We start from the raw sequence: 14,040 nt of genomic DNA, 5'->3' as shown, positions 1-14,040 counted from the left end.
CGTAAAAGAGCACAAAATGCGTAAAAACGCACGCCGTGCGTAAGACCGCACTAAATGCGTAAAAACGCACTAAATGCGTAAAAATGCACAAAATGCGTAAAAGCGCACGCCGTGCGTAAAAACGCACAAAATGCGTAAAAGCGCACGCCGTGCGTAAGACCGCACTAAATGCGTGAAAACGCAGTAAATGCGTAAAAATGCACAAAATGCGTAAAAGCGCACGCCGTGCGTAAAAACGCACAAAATGCGTAAAAGCGCACGCCGTGCGTAAGACCGCACTAAATGCGTAAAAACGCACTAAATGCGTAAAAATGCACAAAATGCGTAAAAGCGCACGCCGTGCGTAAGACCGCACTAAATGCGTAAAAACGCACTAAATGCGTAAAAATGCACAAAATGCGTAAAAGCGCACGCCGTGCGTAAGACCGCACTAAATGCGTAAAAACGCAGTAAATGCGTAAAAATGCACAAAATGCGTAAAAGCGCACGCCGTGCGTAAAAACGCACAAAATGCGTAAAAGCGCACGCCGTGCGTAAGAGCGCAATAAATGCGTAAAAACTCACCTGACGCGTAAAAACGCACGCCGTGCATAGCCATAAAATCCATAAAGTCGTGCGCCGTGCGTAAACGCCCAGAAACGCTTAGACTATAATCAGCTAAAAAAAACAGCTGTATTTAAAAAACGGTGCCCTACCTTGCACAGCATAGTGTAGAACAACTTTTTGGAACTTTTATTTACCTGTACTTTAAGGCAAGAAGTGACTAGTTCTTTAACTCGTAGCCCTGGTTGCTACACAATATTAAAAGGTTCTTTAAAGAGCCTCACAAGAAGAAGAATCTAACCAGAAAGAAAGTATTCAGACGGCATTTAAGCATTTATATGAGTATTTAGATTGTCATGGTTCTGTCCAGAACCACTGCTTTTAGTAAATAACACAGTGTTTAAGGATGCTGCAGTATTAATAATCTTTTCTCACTCTGTATCAGAGCTGGATGGTGGTGGCAGCTTTAAGATATGCCACAGTTTGTGCTGGCTGCTTTAATATATGCTGGATGGTGTGCCAGCTACACTGAGATGTGCCGCTCTGGCTGTGAAGTTTCGGCTGCTTTACTATGAACTGGATCCGACCCTCTCATGAAACACCTTTCAGAAGATGGGCTGTAGAAACACGTGACCCTTGAAAGGGCTATAAAAGACTTGCTAAAGACCTGGGTGTACATCAATCCACGGTTAGACAAATTGTCTACAAATGGATACAATTTAGGACTGTTGCTACTCCACCTTGGAGTGGGCTTCCTGTTAGGGTCACCCCAAGAGCTTTACACCCCTAAAAAAGACTAGCTAGTAACAACCCAAGGGTAACAGCAAAATACCTACAGAAGACCCTTATTTCCAGCTACAGGAAACATTTGGTGGAAGTGGTGGGGAAGCGTTTCTACTCTGTGCTCAGTACAACACAGGAACACTCCCACTGGCGGTGGGAATAGTGTATATGTAATATGTTTGTCCATAATACTGACTTAAATTGTATTAGTAATAAAAATCCCATGCACATGAACTTGTGCATTTTGTAAAACCCAAATGACTGCCTGTTAAAATCTATCGCGCTGTTTGGGTGTAAATAAATTGGGGCGAGAAGGCTTTTACTTTGAAGGGGAGAGAAGCCTGTCGCCGGTCTGTGTGGATCCCTATTGGTCGGACGGCCCTCTGTCGTGCTCCAGGCGTGGCAACGGCGGAAATGAGGTGGCCTTTTGTAGAGCAAGCGAAAAATAAACACGTAATCGCGAAAAGCTGCGACGAGCTTTACACGTTTGGGCGTCGAAAGATTATTTAGTTGGATGGAAGAGCAGACGGATTTGTAGTTTTGCTTGGTGACGGGTGCAGCTCGTCGCTGTCTGCCCTTGAGTGTCGGCCGGTTGGGTTACAGGGCGCTCTGCGGCTGCATTAGACTCGCTGCCCTGTGAAGCAGGAGCTGTAGGGTAAGCTGACTCGAGTCCGCCCGCACTGCAGGAGCTGAACCCTGCTGGAGGGTCGAGGCAGGGCTTTAATTCGGGATCAGGCTGGTTAGCTGGGTGGATAATTCATTAATTAATGAATGAATTAATTAAAAAGTTCAAATAGCTTCGCAAACACGTCAGCTATTAGTTCAGTAGGCTGGCATTTGCGTCTTATTCCAATTGTCCGCTCCACCTTAAGAGGGGCAGCAGTTAGCTTTAGCACTACGTTCCAGGTGCAGTCTGCAGAATGGATCCACTGCCCTGCTTAAGGTGGAACGGCTAGATAGATTATCCCAGTGAGAAACCAGCTTCAGCTTCCTGAATATGATCATTTGTTCATATCGTTAGAGTTAGCTGAGTCGTTCCCAGCGTTTGGACGGATAATCTTTTATATAAACATCATGTAAGATTGGCCCTGAAGCTCAACTTGTAGCTAGCTCGCCTAACGTTAGTTCATAACGCTAGCTGGCTAGATAGTGCTAGAAGGAATGGCAGCACGTTGATGATGGGCTTCTGTCATTGTAGATTATAGCTAGCTAACGTTACATGAATGTCTGTGTATCTTTGTATGTTATAAAGCGTTAAAACGACGCTTAACGTTATGATTAGCTCTGATGACAAGTTAGTTAGCTTACAGGCTACAGACAGACCACCTGGGCAGAGTGGGTGTGGAAAGTTCTTCAGGCTGGCCTGTAAACTCTGTATACTCTGAACAGCTGTTAAGTGAATGGCTGGCTTTTTGTGCTTAGCTGGCTTTTAGACTGTGTTACTTGTGCTGTTTACAAATGACTATTAACACTGAAGATTTAATTACAAAAGTAGCCTGTGTATTTGTTTTTTGGGTTGTCTTTGGATCAAGAAGTCCAGATATCTCTCATACTGATTCATGACTTATCATTCAGGATTAATCTGCCATTTTAAGATTAGTTTCTGAGCATAATGAGCAGTTCAACCCATTCTGTGGTGTATATTGACCCCTATGACAATACTAAACAATATCTGTGCTGTCATTTTCTTGTGTTTCTTTTACTGACGTAGAGCAAAAATGGTGCGAGCAGCTCTGGTAACGGCTGCTAGCCTGGCGCTGACTGGTGCGGTGGTGGCCCATGCTTATTTCCTCAAGCACCAGTTCTATCCTACAGTGGTATACCTCACCAAAAGCAGCCCTAGTATGGCAGTAAGTTCATTTTATTCTTCATTAGCCCAGTGGATTACACAGACCAATACACAGGCCTTTTTGTAGTATATCCCAGCTTGCAGTACAGCATGAATGTGGACTATCTGGGGGTCCTGGGGATTGGTTTGAGAACTGTGGGGATTTTTCTTGCTTGTTTTGACAGCACTGACGCAGCATCAAAACTGAAAGCATCTTTGTATTGTTTTTTATCATTTTACTTTTACCTTTATTTTTGCATTTTTAAATAAATGGGAAAAATAACTTAATCAGTAGTATCTTTGAATAATTTGTGTCTTTGGATCTGCTTCTACAGGAGCATTAATTGGAATCAGCACCATTTTATTTATATATATATATATTTTTTACTGGTCAAATTTGAATGAACATTCCCCTTATATAATCCATCTGCCTGTTAGTACAAAAGGCTGTCTGGGAAGATACCAAATTTGGATCAGGATATATCTTTATTATGTAATTGACATAATTGAGGGTATGCATTGACGTCACGTTCCAGCTGGAACACACCCCTTTTAGTCAGACTGAGTGGCAAAACATTCATTAGGGACAACAGCCAAACCAGGACTGAAACAAGCCATTATCTGCTCAAGTTAAAGGCAGTTGGACTCAACAGCGATCCATCCTAATCACCAAATAACCAATGGTCTATTGACGAAGGGTAAAATCAGACAGGTTTGTCTGCTATCAATTTGAATCAAATTTAACATATTTCTAAATTAGCAACTATGGTGGCCTTGGCTTTTTCCGACCTGAGCTTACACACGGTTTGGTGCCTGGATTCCATTTGTTTCTGCGAATTGCAGCAATCCATTTGTTTCTCTTCTCCTTAGCTTTCAGCAGTCTGTAAAAGGAGAGCGCTGAATTCCTGCTGAATCTGTTTCTACAGTCAATCGCCCACAGCTCTTTCAGGGTTTTTTTTTTTTTTGTTAATATAAGAGTTCACACTGAACTCTAACGCTACCACTGAGTTGGTCTTATATCTGAGTTGTTGAATATCCACAGTGACTCCTACCACCTGTGATATCACGCGCCTACCCTCTATTCTGCAGGCGATAAAATTTGCAAAGTTTACAAGTTTCGCACTTTTTTTTAAGTGAAAGTGCTTCTTTTGGTGCTTGTCCTCATTTTGGTGTAAAAAAGTGTACGAATTACCATGGTTATGTTGGTAATGAAAACCTGGTCTTTTTGTTTGTTTTTGTCAGGTTTTGTATATCCAGGCTTTTGTGCTAGTTTTTCTTCTGGGGAAGTTCATGCGAAAGGTCTTTTTTGGCCAACTGAGAGCTGCAGAGATGGAGGTATGTGTGCAGCTGTGTAAAGTGGGTTCTGTTTGGAGGTCGGCACAGGTGTGTTCAGGGCTTTGTGTTTCTAACTGCTTGTGTTGCATATCCTTACATCCACCAGCACCTGATTGAGCGCTCCTGGTATGCAGTGACCGAGACCTGCTTAGCCTTTACAGTGTTCAGGGATGACTTTTCCCCTCGTTTTGTGGCCCTCTTCACTCTGCTGCTTTTCCTCAAGTGCTTCCATTGGCTGGCCGAAGACAGGGTGGACTTTGTGAGTAAACAGGATGTTGTCACCTTTTTGAAAATGTTGTTTTACATAGATTTTAACTTGATGTGACCTTTCTTTTCTTTTTTTCAAAGATGGAAAGGAGTCCAAATATATCATGGGTCTTCCATTTTAGAGTTGTCTGTGAGTATACACACTGTTGGCTCTTTTTGATTTAGTTTACATACAGGTGGGTTTATAGATCCAACACACACAGTTGTAACGGTTTGTAGTTACAGTAACTTCAGAAATCACACAAAATGAAACAGTTGAACAGTTTTCCCAAGAGCACCAGCTTTGCATTTCTATTTTCAACATATGCAAATTTTGAGGCTACACCTGCTCTTAGAATTGTTGTCAATGCATTATGACCTTGCTTGGAAAGTGTGTCTTGGTATTGCATCATATTTTGCATCCTTCTTTGTTCTGACATACAATTTATTTCTTCCTGCAACAGCCCTAATGGTTTTACTGGGAGTGCTGGATTTCTTATTTGTCAATCATGCCTGCCATAGTATTATCACAAGAGGAGCCTCGGTACAGCTGGTCTTCGGATTCGAGGTGATCATTGTTTAACTGTGTTTGGCAAACGCTCTGTCTTAACTTGAGGCTTTCATATGCCTATTAAATGTCATGTCAAGATGGACAGTACTGTTTCATACACTCCTTTTAGGAGCCTTATCAGACACCACCACACTACTTCATCAATTTAGAAAATTCTGAATGTTTTGCAGTATTGCCAGAACATTATTCCCATCAGTCACTGTTTAACACTTAAATTTTCTTGCTTTCTGTCTCATGTTATCTCTTACTCTCTGATACCTTTCTCTTTCAGTATGCAATTCTTATGACCATGGTTCTCACCACGTTCATTAAGTACACCTTGCATACCATCGATCTGCAGAGTGAGAACCCGTGGGAAAATAAAGCTGTGTATATGCTCTACACAGAGCTCTTCACAGGTTAGGGTTATTGTCTTTTTGTAATGTAACTGCATGTGAACAGCGCTTCTTTTGATTATTCTTACATATGTTTTTCTTATTTTTAAACCCAGGTTTCATCAAAGTGCTGTTGTACATGGCGTTCATGACAATAATGATCAAAGTGCACACCTTCCCCCTGTTTGCCATTCGACCTATGTATCTTGCAATGAGGTAGGGGAATCCATGCTTTAAAAAAAAAGTGATTTCTCACTTACCCCAGGTGCAGTCAATCAGCAAATAAAGTTACGAATAAAAGTTGCTAGGGTAATCCTGCTAACAAACACCGGACCTAAACAGTCACCAATTTCATCTCTGTAAATTTAGGCCCAAAAACTCATTTAAAATATTTTTGGCCAAAAATTTAGTTATTAGTTATTATACTGATATACTTCTACTACTACTATCTTGATTTATCAGGGTTGTTTTTTTCTTTCCCAGGCAATTCAAAAAGGCTGTGACAGACGCAATAATGTCTCGACGAGCCATTCGCAACATGAACACACTGTGAGTTAATTTGTACTACATTAAATTGTTTCTGAATTGAATGGATTCAGTGACTTACATTCTGCACCGTTTGTAGCTATCCAGATGCCACTCCTGAGGACTTGCAAGCCTCCGATAATGTGTGCATCATTTGTCGAGAGGAGATGGTAACCGGAGCAAAGAAGCTGCCCTGCAACCACATCTTTCACTCAAGGTTCCTGTCCAGTTTGTCCAGTATTTTTTCCACTTATAGCATTTGAGTCAGTCAGTCATGACATGGGCTAAAATTGTAAAAATAGATTTAGATTGTCACCAGTCTCATATACACAGTGGCCGATACATGCCAAAATCTTTGTTGGCTGTAAAATCTATTGGAAAGCTACAAAAAGGTTACAACATCCCATTTTGCAGTACAATTCTGACTTGCATTAAACTTCAGCTACGGTTTTGGCCAATAAACTGAATGTAGGGCGAGTGATGGCAATAATGGTAAATAAATATTTCTCCAAACTACTCCTGTAAGTTGTCTGTTCTTTTGTTAACAGTTTGAATGCTCCACAACTATTGACTTGTTTGTCTGTGTGGCAGTTGCCTTCGTTCATGGTTTCAGAGGCAGCAGACATGTCCAACTTGTCGAATGGATGTTTTGCGAGCATCACAGCCCAATCCAGCTCCAACTCCAGCTGCTCCAGCCGCCCCTGCAGCCCCTGCAGCCCCGGCTAATAATCCTGCTCCCCCAGCTGCTAATGGTAAACATGGACGCAGCAAATCTTATTGAAACTACACTGTGTTTTGGATGTTTTGGAACAAATTCTCTCCTAACCACTGTGTGTATTCTCTTTAGTTGCACCCGGTATGATGCCCCACTTCCCTCCAGGTCTTTTCCCTTTTTGGGGTCCCTTCCCTGGTGCTGCTGGTCCCCCTGCTGGTCCACCAGGAGCTCAAGCTGCTGCCAGCACTACACAGACCAGTGCCGATGCAACCCAGACTCCGGGGGCAGGTAAGCATTATCTCCTGATAATAAGGCTTAATCCAATCCAGGACTGTTCTTATATCTGATTTAAAGAACCATCAAGCTTAGTTACACACTAATGAATGTGCCGTTTGGTTTTTTCACCCCTTTTTAAATTCACAATTTTTATACCATGCATGTGTGCACAAAGTTAATCACAAATATGTTCTATTTATCCTCGTGTTAGTCAGGTTAAGCTTATTTCAGAGTTATCAAGCTAATTCTATTAGATGTAAGTAGTAGGGCTTAGGTCTTTAGAGTGTAGAGAACAATGCAACTTTGCATAACAAAATACGACTTTCTTTTGGAGGTTAGAAACTTAATGCCTAATCTGGTTCCTGATTTTTTTTTTTTTTTTATATGAATGTATCCACTTCACTATAAACATTATACATGGGTAGTCCAAAAATGTTTCTCTTATTCTGCAGATTCAGGGTCTAGTAGCTCCAGTCAGCCCAGTACAGATGGTGCAGCTGCAGCTCCTGGAACTGCAGTGCCTGGATTCCCTTTCTCCATGCCTCCACCTTTCCCCTCTGCACCATGGCTACCCATGCCTCCACCTCCACCTTTTAGTGAGTGTGACATTCAGCTTGAGGGGAACATTTAAATCACCTGACTCGCGCTGCTTTATACTCTGAGCACTGGCAGTTGTAACCATGCCAGTATGGATGATCTTGTAAACCATTTTTTGCAATTTAAGCTTCCTCATTTGAAATTATTGAACGAAAAATCTTGTTGAATGTGCAAAAAAGAAATCATCCATATGGTCGTTTGGGTTGATATCTGTAATTCAGTATATCATTAGTTGACATCTGCTAAAACTAAAATATTGATTAATTTTATCATACAAAGCTATGTTTAGATGATGAAATTGTAAAAAAAAATGGACAGGAAACAAACATGAGTTTGGATATCCCTTGTCAAAGTTTCTTCTACTGTGAGTAGTCAAGTATTTTAACATTTTAAGCAAGACCCCCCCCCCCCCCCCCCTCGTACAATATGAGTAGGGAGAGAAAAAGGAAAAGAGCACCATGCAAATGTTTGTGCACCCCAAGAGATTTGAGCCCACATAACTTTACAAAGGCCTCAGATCTTAATAGTTATGGCTATGGCTCAACAAGCAACAGTGATGAACTCCTAGAAGCAGCTGCCAAGTACAAAGGTTGTTCCTAATGTAAAATCTGTGGACAGACCTCAAAATAGCAGGGCATTTTTACACAGCCCGAGAATCTTACTGAACTGGAAGTCTTCTTCAAGGATAACTGAGGGAGATCCCCCAGACAAGAACTGAAAGACTCTTAGTTGACTACAAAAAGTTGTGGCACATTCCATAAAGGGTGCACAAGCCCTTTTAATTAATATTTTGAAACTGTAAATGATGAAATTGAAAAAATAATTTGGAAAATAACTTTGGAAAAGAAAGTAATATTCAGTTTGCTTAGCTAGTCACAGTAACGGAAATTTTGACCAGGGGTGCCTATAGTTTTGCTTGCCACATATTTTCACATATCTAATGTAATGCATGTAGATTTATAGAGTGAATGCAGGTTTTTGCTGTAATCTTTTTGCCATTTGTTTATTTGTTAGTGTCGTCCATGCCTCCTCCGCCTGCGTCCCTATCCACAATGTCAGAAGAAGAGCTGAGAGAACTGGAGCAGGAGGGCCGGAGGGGTCTGGAAGCCAGGCTACAGTGCCTTCACAACATTCACACACTGTTGGATGCTGCCATGCTAAACATTCACCACTACCTCACCACTGTTGCCACGCTCAGGTAAGCCATCTTTGGCGGCGGGGATTTTCCACCTGACGCTAGTAGTTGCCCACTGGCCTTGTGCTGGAATTCAAAAAATGGAGGGGGAAAAAAAAAAGCTTCAATGCTACACACACTCGCTTATCAAGTATTTCCTCTTTCATTTCCTCTGTTGCTCCCTAGTCCTCCTCGTTCAGAAAGCAGCCCTGTTGAGGCCAGCGGGCCAGGCAGAACAGAGTCCTCTGCTTCAGCAGGCAGCAACGAGGCCTCCGGCCAGGAGAGTGGACCACAAACTAGTGAGTGATTGATGTGAAACATGGACATTTATTAAACTTCAGTTGTTGCAATCTATAATGATGATCTTTGGATGGTTAATTTGATTGATCTTTTCTTGCTCTCTGCAGTTGGTACTGTGAATGGAGCAACAGGTTTTTCCCAGACAAACTTAACTGCAGCAGCAGAGAAGACGGAGGAAGAGGGAGGAGAGGATGATGGGGAGCCAAATGCTGCAGAGCTGAGACGCCGCCGCCTGCGCAAGCTAGAGACCACGCCGCCTCTTGATGACTGATTATTCATCAAAAAAAATAAAAACAGCCGTGGCACTTCAGAAAGGACTTCCTAGAGTAGAAATAAATCTCATACGCCCATCCCTTGGGTGCTTGAGATCAGATTGTCTCCCTAGTGGCTCTTATATGTTCAGATCTTATTTAAGTGCAGCATGTCAAGCCAGTTTCAAATATGACTTGTTTGAGGTGTCTGGGAGATTCGGAGAAAGAAGACCAGTTCCTATGTACATAAGTACAGAATCGGTAATCTAAGACATGCCAGAGGTCAATTAATTTTTAAACTACATAGTCCATCTGTTTCTCACTTCATTCTCTGAATATGGTCTTTTTTTCCTTGAATCCTGTCACACAGAATGAGTGTTGAAATATGAAGATGATTTGTGGATTTGCCATGTGTCCTTAAAGGTGGATATTTTTTTCCATTCTTTGTGCTTTTGATAATTTGTAGCTTTTTCAATTTTTGGTTAGATCTGCAATTTTGCTATGAGGGGGAGATCTTACAAACATGGCAGAGTAAATTAACATACATGTACATACTGTATAAAGTGTTTTAATAGGAGAATATGTACATACTGCAGAATAAACTGTTCAAGTCAGTCATTTTTCCCAATTAATCATGTTTTTTTATTCTTCAGACTACAGGACAAAAAGTGTAATCCTAAATCTCAAGATATATAAAATTATAATGCATATTAATGCTGTAAAATTCATTTTTAAAAACAGAGGCAGACGAGGATCAAAGTCTCTTAAACTGTTCCCTTTAAAAAATTACACTTCAGAATTATTTAATCATTCACATTTGTCAGTTATTTAAAAGAAAAGAGAAGACATTAGATGATAAATACATAGAAGAGTTCATTCCACTAAAGCTCTATTATTTTAACCCATACAAACAGGTTATTGGTCCATATTTATGTAAACAGGGTAGAGTCTGGATATCCCTTTAAAATGCTGGTGTATATATATTTAGTTAGAAGAATTTCTATTAGTTCTGTCAAGACTGATTTTAAATGCAAGGTGCAAGCAATGCGTATAGTCAGTGCAAAATAATACCTATTGGTCTCCACAGGATGATGTACTGATGCAGTACTGCCTGAGAATTAGATCACAGTCAGATCTCTATGTCCCAGTGGAAAGCTCAGTTCTGTGGAGTTGAATAAAGGGAGTGATGCTGGTTGGTCTGATCTGTCCTGTTGAAGAGGAGTGGAGTTGTCTCACTGGAACCAAACCAGCTGTTGGAGACAAAAAAGGCGGTTCTAATCAGTTTTGCCTTGCCCTTTATTTTTTTTATCAAATAGATATAAATTGATTTGGAACAAGAAAAACGTATGTCTCACATGAGTAAATCATGGTCAGGGCATCAATACTGATGGCCTAGTATCTCAGGAAACCTCTTTGACTCTCTCAAATTAATTATATTGTAATACCTGTTGTTAGGACGTAAGCTGTGTGTCCAAGTAGCACCTGTATCACCCTCCATCCCCCTCGGGTCATCAAAGAAATATGAGCGTGGCCCTCTTGTGTTGATAGCTGGACTGCAATTCTGAACAACAAAATAAAAAACCCTAATTACCAAGAACTGAATAAATACTAATGGTGAATGTGCTATCATACAGACAGAAAAGCTAACCATTTCTTGTGATGGGCGTGATACTCTGAAGATGAGAATAAGCAGGCTGGTGGGTAGAAGCTCCCATATGAAAAGAATAAGGCCGAACACCACGTAGCCTGTGTCTCCGAGTTCACTCCGAAGATCAGCCTTGGGAGAAAAAAAGGAACTTAACATCTGACAGAGTAGGTCATCAACTGATTCATTTTCTGTCATATTGTCATTTTAGAGATCTGCCAAGCTTCGTACCTGATCTGAGATGTTGTACCAGTCAAAGCCAAAGGATGCTACCTTGTATTTCTGTGACAGGATGAGCACAGTAAGGTTATAGCATGCTCTGCTTGAGAAGAGCAAGATTACACCAGCTCCCAGCACTGCTGTCCGGCAAACAGTGGTCCCCTGTTATCCAATGAGATTTCCATAGGTATTGTAAAAGAGAAGAACTTAATAAAGAACTTCATAAAATGTGTCACGTCACATCAAGTTACATCTGAGCACAGAATATGCTTAGTATGTCTGTGAATAGTCTTAGGGCGTATTTCACAAAGAAGGATTTCTCCATTTAACTAGATAAGTAAAGTCCAAATCAATGGCGGTCCCGACATTCAGCTATGCAGGGAAATTTATACATGGTTCTATAGACTTTGTTTGCAAAGCTAGCCAAGCATCTCCCACTGTAAAGAAGCATTAATAAGATGCAAATTTAGATACCAAACATGTCTTGGTTGATGACTGAATCATGGTTTTACGGTAACTTAATTTTTACCCGAACTATTCCCTTAAGTTGTCTGAATAACTGTGAAATCCTGCTTTGTGAAATCTTCCACTCCCCTGTCAACCCTGTTACTAGTTTAGCAATACCTGACAGGGACTAATAATGTCACGTAATGTAAAATGATATGATTATAATGGTGCCGATAACAATAACAATGACGATGATTAGGTATGGGATACCTTGCTGTGCAGATAAGGGCTGGTGGATGGTGAGAATCGGGTCAAGAGAAGCAGTGACGTGGCCAGACAAACAGCCTGTATGATGAAAAGCAGATCATTCACCAGGACTCGAATCAGTACCAGGCCCCATGTTTTGGCCCCAACTCCACCTGTGCCCCCTCTCTCGCCAAGGCTGGCACAAATCACGTTGACACAGAAGAAGACAAAGCTCATGGCTGCATACATAAAACGAGCCGCCCATCTAAAAGAACAGGTAAACATCTCCATTAATTGTTTTTTTTTTCAGTCTTAACACTCATTTAATTTGAAACAAGAATAAAACGTCACTCACAGTCCTTTACTGGGTTCAATACTGAATAACCCTCTAACTTTAAACAAAACCTGCGGACATGAGACAAAATAAAGGCCAGGAGTTAAAAATAACAACAACTGACAGCTGAAAACCAGGAATAAATGTCTTAAATGTAGAATTTGCACACTTTACCTGGGTGAAGTACAGGTTGATGAGACTCAGAGTGAAGAACTGCAGGCACACAGGACAGCAGTAGAGGAGCCAGTAGATTGGAGTGGGCAGGTGATTGGCCGCAAGAGCATCGCCAAAGTAAAAGGAAAAAAGCGTGGTGCGGAGGGCTGCCCAGAACAGGCAGAGGAAAAGAAAAGCACTCTGGTAGCTCCACCTTTTGTGGCGGTAGAGTAACAACAGCCAAAGCTGAACGTACACTATCAAGAACAAACTTCCATACAGACATGTGTAAACTATAGTGATGCCGAGTTGTACAGACGGAGCCATAGCCGGGCTTATTGGAAAAGGTGGTGGTGGTGGTGGGGGCGAGGAAGAGTTTGGATTAGCAGATATAACCTCCATGATGGTGGTGTGTCAGAGACGACTATGTGGTAATGATTAGTAGAATTGAAGTAGTAAGTCTATTTACTTACAATACAAAATGTGCAAAATAAAGCAATGTACACCCTACACTCCACAAATCACACTGAATATTTGGTTTAGCTGAGTGTTATTCCCTCTATCTAAACATAAAAAAAAAAAAAACAGGGTCAGGGATAAAGCTTTAAGACGTGCAGCTATGCAAGTTCCCTTAGATAATCAATGAATGCTGTGGATCCAGGCTAATCAGGCGAGGATTTATAGATTGGAAAAAACATAGTAAACTTAAAACCCCGAAATCCTTGCTGTCCCTCTGACAGTGAATAAGTCATCTCCTATGGTTTAGCTAATGAGTATGAGAAACAGCCACAGTCACACATGACGTGATCATATAAAACTGTCAACACAAGAAGACTAACAAAGACTGAAGCTGTCAGTATCGAGAAAGAAGCCCAGGTGTCTTTAAAGTCTTCCAACCTGTAACGAAAATGAAAATAAAAGGTGCGCTATAACGACTTCCGTTATTATTCAACAGGATTACAGTAGACAGCAAGCTAACTACAATAATCTACCTAACGCTGCTGACAGTACAGCATATATACCCACAAATCAGCAGGAGTTCACCCAGTCTGACCATTAGCTAAATCAACAGGACGTCGCTTGGACTAGTTCTGCATCCCAGACTCTTTCGAAGTCGTTTCTTGTTGGAGGTGTAACTCAGCGAGCTACCTCGACTACAACTACTACAACAACAACAACAGAGGCAGCTAGGTTAGCTAGTGCTACTAGCCAGCTAACGTGCTAAAACTACTGAGCCTGCTAACCTAGCTAGCTACAGTCAGGCAGATATACGCTCAAAATGACATTTTCAGAGCAAAACACTGGCTGCAGCATTAAACACGTTCTATAAGTGTAAATGTATAAAGTAAGACACACTGTACCTCATCCAGTTTATAGTTTTAATATCAGCCAGCTGACACAGTGTACAGTTCAGTTCCTTCTTCAATCTGCGGCGTAACTGAGAGCGAAGCGGAATACCAGGGCTTTTGTATGTTGTT

At 41.3% G+C, this 14,040-nt stretch overlaps 2 protein-coding genes across 2 annotated transcripts; one reads left to right on the top strand and one right to left on the bottom strand.

Moving 5' to 3' along the window:
* Nucleotides 1–1,739: 1,739 nt before the first annotated feature.
* On the top strand, nt 1,740–10,132 carry syvn1 (synovial apoptosis inhibitor 1, synoviolin). The gene is made up of 16 exons (XM_072663936.1): nt 1,740–1,981; nt 3,038–3,176; nt 4,397–4,489; nt 4,596–4,748; nt 4,838–4,886; nt 5,200–5,303; nt 5,578–5,704; nt 5,797–5,896; nt 6,164–6,229; nt 6,306–6,422; nt 6,797–6,957; nt 7,053–7,208; nt 7,649–7,792; nt 8,808–8,991; nt 9,154–9,266; nt 9,375–10,132. The coding sequence occupies exons 2-16, from the start codon at nt 3,045–3,047 to the stop codon at nt 9,536–9,538; spliced, it is 1,863 nt and encodes a 620-aa protein (XP_072520037.1). The 5' UTR covers nt 1,740–1,981; nt 3,038–3,044; the 3' UTR covers nt 9,539–10,132.
* gpr137 (G protein-coupled receptor 137) lies at nt 10,071–14,006 on the bottom strand. Its single transcript, XM_072663937.1, has 8 exons — nt 13,924–14,006; nt 12,584–13,459; nt 12,431–12,480; nt 12,100–12,340; nt 11,395–11,544; nt 11,167–11,295; nt 10,964–11,079; nt 10,071–10,768 (listed from the first exon to the last, which is right to left on the bottom strand). The coding sequence occupies exons 2-8, from the start codon at nt 12,962–12,964 to the stop codon at nt 10,675–10,677; spliced, it is 1,161 nt and encodes a 386-aa protein (XP_072520038.1). The 5' UTR covers nt 12,965–13,459; nt 13,924–14,006; the 3' UTR covers nt 10,071–10,674.
* Nucleotides 14,007–14,040: the final 34 nt, after the last annotated feature.

This window comes from Salminus brasiliensis, chromosome 19, assembly GCF_030463535.1.
Source record: "Salminus brasiliensis chromosome 19, fSalBra1.hap2, whole genome shotgun sequence".
Taxonomy (NCBI): Eukaryota; Metazoa; Chordata; class Actinopteri; order Characiformes; family Bryconidae; genus Salminus; species Salminus brasiliensis.
Note: the sequence above shows the minus strand (reverse complement) of the source record. Positions and strands in the feature narration are given on the sequence as shown.